The sequence below is a fragment of the Coregonus clupeaformis genome, chromosome 30, assembly GCF_020615455.1.
Source record: "Coregonus clupeaformis isolate EN_2021a chromosome 30, ASM2061545v1, whole genome shotgun sequence".
Taxonomy (NCBI): Eukaryota; Metazoa; Chordata; class Actinopteri; order Salmoniformes; family Salmonidae; genus Coregonus; species Coregonus clupeaformis.
Window position 1 is genome coordinate 45,013,293 of NC_059221.1, and position 6,003 is coordinate 45,019,295.

At 41.6% G+C, this 6,003-nt stretch overlaps 1 protein-coding gene across 1 annotated transcript in view; it reads right to left on the bottom strand.

Annotated features, from left to right (window-relative positions):
* Window positions 1-1,924, bottom strand: part of si:ch211-117c9.5 (sodium- and chloride-dependent creatine transporter 1) — a 32,563-nt gene extending 30,639 nt beyond the window's left edge. Inside the window, exon 1 of the mRNA XM_041857117.2 lies at window positions 1,143-1,924. Within this exon, the coding sequence (XP_041713051.1) occupies window positions 1,143-1,173 (31 nt within the window). The 5' untranslated portion in view covers window positions 1,174-1,924. The remainder of the gene's footprint in view (window positions 1-1,142) is intronic.
* Window positions 1,925-6,003: the final 4,079 nt, after the last annotated feature.

Here is a 6,003-nt window from a genome sequence, read left to right on the forward strand (position 1 = left end):
CCTTCTATGATATCGATGTCAGCCGCTCTGATCCGGATGCACATTAGGAAAGCAGTTTTTTCCAGATCAGAGCAGTTAGAGGGAGTATATGAGCGGGAGAGGGAGAGCAGGAGAGAGAGAGAATCTGATACTAATAGAATAGAATATGCTTTGATATCCGCTTTCACAGACATAGCAAGTCTGGCATGAGAGGTGGGTTGGTTTGCTATAATCCTTAGTAGGCCTATTCACTGGAGCATACTCAACCCATCAGACAGTGACTGATGGTTCTGACAGAAAGCTAGCCTGCCCTACACAATGCAGGTTTGTGTGATCGATGTAGTGTTATTAAGGTGGAACAGTTGGAGTGGATCTTGAACCAGCAAGCAAAACTGCTAACAGAGGTCCAGACCTCTTGGCAAAGTTGTAGAACACTCACATACAGGGAGGCTACACTTGGTTCCTGTCTAACCAGGAATCTAAACTTTAGCCTTGGCATTAGTTAGGTGTCACTGTGACCCCTGCGAACACAATCACAGATGAATGGAGCATGGTACAGCTTCTGGGCTGCAACAAGAATCTAATGTGTGAACAGGATTGGCACCTGCCTTTTTGAGTTTTCAACAGGTGCACACTACAGTATAGTCCAGTTAAATCAAGAGGGCTTGGCTTGACGATCATGCTGCATCACATATTTGTGAGGGATGTGTCGCTAATTTGGGATACCATACCTGGATAGCCTAATCATCTGACAGGTAGGTAGATGTTAGCTGGGTAACTCTAGTGTAACGTTAAGGTAGCAAAACCAGCAAGTGAGGTCTCTTGAACTCAGTCTTAAGTGACAGGTGAACTACCTATAACAGTAACATGTAATATGTCCATACTTAGCTAGTTAGATGTGCATCCGAGATGCACAGTAACGTTAGTGCCTATATCTAGTTAGCTATTATGTAGTAAAAACAAAACACCTGCTGTTGAAGCTAACGTTAGAGCCTAACTAAACTTAGCTATAGCTAGCTAGCTGGGGTCTTTGACATCTGCCTTGCTGCTTTCAATTCATTGAAGTCATAGCTATCGTTACAATATAACAATGCAACAACAATAATAATAATGTTATTACCATTGTTATTGTAATACTTGTTATTTAAAAAAATTACACTCACCTGGGGAGTTCTCTTCCACTTCTGGCGACATGTTGATTGATTAGGTTTAAATAACCCGGGTAGGTGGGTAGAGCCAAGTGCAGCTAGCTAGCAGCTAGTGACGCTATCAAGATACTCAGTGCGTCTCAGAGAGAGGAGAGAGAGAGAGAGGGAGAGAGAGAGAGAGAGACTATGCAGTTCTCCAGTTATTTCCTTGGTTGATTTTTCGTCTTCTTGTTATCAAAAAATATGTATATTTTTTAATTTATCATAACGAGTTGGTGCCCTTCAACAAGAAATTGAATATTTACAAAGCGTCGCGTCAGACGTTGGGGAGAGGGAATTCAAAAGCAGTCGACGAAGCACTTGAAGGATAGCCTGAAGAATCTCATGGATGACAGTAAATGAAAATGATAGCTAGCTAGCTAGCTAGTAAATCGAGAGGTTTAGGTCGCTATTTGTATCGTTTAGTCAGAGGTCCAATTACCTAGCTAGCTACGTGATGTTGTATGCTGGGTAGGTAATTCACCCCGCTCTGATGAGACGAAGAATGTGATGTGAGCGGTTCCTGGCTCGGTTGGTCTATCGGTTGGCAGCCCCCTCCTCCTCGCGCACGACCCTGCGACGCAATTGGCTAATCTGTGCAGTGCGCGTTCTACACTGCGTAGCAAAACCAGCACCATCACCAAGCCGCTTTTTATCATTCATACATTTGCACGACTCACAGGATAATAAATAAATAATCTAATATCGGATAGTCTACTGAAGTGGGAAATCATTCTGTTTACATGGATAATCATGTGAGCAACCGCACACACTGTCGTATCACCCCCCCAATGCTTACTGGATGAAAATAACATCCTTTTGGCTGTAATGATCTCTAAAATTCGACGCATTAGCTAGTCACACTGTTGACATAGTAACGGACGCTAATCGAATCCTATTGTGGCCCATGGGGGACACGAATTGACAGGCAGACAGGACAGTAGGGGAGACCGGGGTTGGTTGTCACACTTTTTACTCGTGTGTATTTCTCAGCACCAGTATATCGTACATGACTCTTTTCAATATTAGGAGGACCCTTTTTATCCTAATATCTTATTCCAAAATGGAGTTATAAACCATCAACACACTCTGTCCACTTGTGACAACCAGCCCCATCATGGGGTTGGAAGACACACAGTATGGGGTTCGTTGTCACAATGTTTGCTAGTAGCTTATTCCTTTTTTAACAGTCTTAGAAATAGCCTTTCTTTGATCAAATGACATTACTAACAAAATTGAGCATTTTATACCATGAGAATAACATATGATATTTTGAGTACATTTGATTTGTGTATGCGTGTGTGGGTGTGTGACAGAAAAATATGTGTGTGACAGAGGCAACGAAGGGCGCTCTTTATAGCACAAGCACAAAAGAGCTTATGATTTAAATCAGTGAAAAAAATCTGTTGTAAAAAAAAGTAACGCTTCCTATACTTTTAATGCATTTTTCTGCAAAAAGTGGGTAAACTGTTGGGCAAAGTGGTACTCCACTGGTTTTATTATAATGGAGTTGATAGTGACAACCCCACATTCGATGTGACAACCATCCCCACTATTTGGCATGTCAGGCCCCCTACCCAGATAGCATGTAAACATGTCATAAAACATGTCAAAAATCTCTAGAATTACAGGAAATTAGCTTTAAAACAATGCAAATTTTCTCTCAGCCTCATGGCATAATACATTTACATTACATTTACGTCATTTAGCAGACGCTCTTACAAATTGGTGCATTCACCTTATAGCCAGTGGGATAACCACTTTACAATGTATTTTTTATTTTATTCTTTTTTTGTTTTTGTATTTGTTATTTCTTTTTTTAATTTGTTTTATAATTTTTTTATTTTGGGGTAAGGGGGGTAGAAGGATTACTTTATCCTATCCCAGGTATTCCTTAAAGAGGTGGGGTTTCAAATGTCTCCGGAAGGTGGTGACCTGTCCTGGCGTCGTGAGGGAGCTTGTTCCACCATTGGGGTGCCAGAGCAGCGAACAGTTTTGACTGGGCTGAGCGGGAACTATGCTTCCGCAGAGGTAGGGGAGCCAGCAGGCCAGAGGTGGAAATGTGTAGAAATGCATTGCATTAGCTATAAAACTGCACATTTTTCTCTTTGCCCCATGGCAAAATGTGTAAATTGCAGGATGTTAGCCTTTTTCCTAAATTTTTTAAAATGTTTTTCCCAAAAAAGTATTATTATTATTTTTGGTTGGGGGGCCTGGCTTGCTCGGACCTTTCAGGGTGCCATAGTGTAAAATCAGTAAAAATCTGAGTAAAATCTCAATGTCAGACAGCCTAGCTGGCAGCTTATTGGGCTGGATAGATAACAGCACATGTCATATTCTATTTCAAATTGTCCATAAAACACAATCGCATTCAATTCGTGAATGAATAAGAGTATGTATTTATATTTTCGTGCATAAATGAGTAATTCACAGTCACTGAAATGTCGCCCCAGGAAGGCGCGATGCGGTATGAAAAATGATAGCCTAGTGGCGCTGCGCCCTCCCTCATGCATTTCTATAGCATTTTTTTGCAAGGGCAATCTCGTGACGCACAGTGGGCCACTCAGTCTAGCCGCTCTAGCCCACAGTTGGAAACATTTTATTATTTTATTTTTTACATGAATGACTTAAACATAACGAGGAGAAACTAGCCCATGGTCTGTCCATCTTTACCATATAATTGGCTTAATACATGTGCAGTCATTTGATGATGGCAATACTGTATTTGCACAGATCAGATTAATTTAAGGCTCCTTTAGGCCGATAGTAGATTTATAGCCTAAAGTGGCGTCCAGTCTTTAATTCATCAACCTGGAATAGGACAGACTACGATAAGCGATTACTCCAAGGACAACGCAATCATTCACTTTAGTGGCATATAATAAAATTACGCAGTTAAGCTAATTACAGTATAGCATGCCTAGTACTAATGTATCAGTATCTAGGGCTAATTTGTACTCTGGGGCACCTGTGTCTCTGTAATTTGTCTGTTGGTCCTATACAGCATGATGCACGTGGCCGTCAACAAACAAATCAATACACGCACGCATATAGCCTCTTTCCAGATCAGCCTACACTGTGCTACAGTAGCCATACTGTCAATCTCACGTACAACAGTCACGTTTGGCACTTTATGATGAGGTTCTTAATAGGTTTAGTTTAGGGGGTTGGAGAGGACGGGTCAGTCCATGTTGTGTGTACTAACAATCCATTCATTCGGTGCCTGCCTGTACTTATCCGGGTCTTTGAGGGGAACCGCATTTATAGTTTAATGTTTTCGTTTGGCCCTTTTTTTTAAGGGGATAAGAATGCAAAAAACCTAATGAATTGTTGTTTTCATTTAGCTACACTTTATGTCTTATTCCTGGCATATGACCCATACGCCTAGTAAAGCCGTCCCAAAGTGCTCAAAACCAGCAGCATCGTCACATGCATGCAGTTCAATTTGGAATGGATTTGATCGCATCTGCTTGTTGACCTTGGGCGACATCTAGCGGACAAGAAGATGTTGTCAGCTCAGGGTGGAAGAGTCTGGTTGACACCACAGGTATAATAAGAACCCCAGCTCTCGAAGTCAGCGCGCTGTGTAGTCACGTGTGTCGCGCGTCACCAGACAAGAAAGACATGGGCCTTTTATCAGATTCACTCTCGCCTCCTTTTGAAAAAGGTCCACATTAATCGAGGAGAGTTAGCAAGGAGTGATCGTGGATGGAAATGTACTTGCTTGAAATGAGACCGTCCTTCGCCACTGGCGCGTCATTAGGCAAATGACGTTTACAAAGGTGGACCCACAATACATTTGTAAAGTGCTCCAAAAATGTAAGTTAGTTGTGCAATACATTTTATAGATAAAACTATAAGTAGAATATTGTTTTTAAACATGTGTATGTTTTGTTCCTCTGACAAAACAAAAGCTCATTCCAAGGGGGGGGTGTCAGATTTCAAAACTCTTCCGCGGTAGGATTCACTTCTGCCACAGATACGGTAGCACAATGAACCAGATGTTTCACCGGATGTACAAATCTAAAGCATCCGGTTGGCGTTTCCACTTACCACCAAATATGGTGATGATACGAAGCCAAGTGGCCGGCAGTGGGTGAAGATCGAGCGAGATGGATTTCTCATCGATGAAACATTTGATCTCAATAGAGTTTTCTGTTCCCAAAACTAGAATATGTTACGAACAGAGTGGACACATTTTTGTAACTTCACCCTTTGTCAAAGTTTCTAAAAAGAGTGTTGTTTAGGAGTGAAGGGGCGAATTGAGTTATTGCACACGCGCACTTCACAGAGTTGGCGTTCCCTAACGGAAATATGCAAATGTATGCTAGAACGAACACTTGTTCTGCCCACTATGATTATTTGCTCCCATTGGAAATGACAGGCTGTGGTCCATCTTGGGTTAGTTATAAAAAAGAATTGGTTGTGCTTCCGAAGGGGTAAGGGTTCCGGGGTCATGGCTAGAAGGGATCCATACTTTTCGTAGCAGGTTAGGATAATTTACGGAGCAGGTTAGGATAATTAGGTTAAGGTTAGGAAAAGGGTTAGGGCTATCTAACATGCAAAATGTGTTAATTTGACAAAAGCTAGATCCCTTCTAACTATGACTGGGTTCCGGTCTAGAAGCACGGTTTCGACTGCTCAGACAGTTTTGCTTAGGTACTGCAGTTTAAATGATGCCCGGCCCAGAAAGACCATTTCCATAGACAGCCACATAGAGAAGTCAGTTTTGAAAATTCCTAATAAGACACTTTAGTTATCACCTTTGTGCACAAAACATACATTGAATTATGAAAATCATTGTCACTGAGCAAAAAAAAATTCTCCATCACTCACA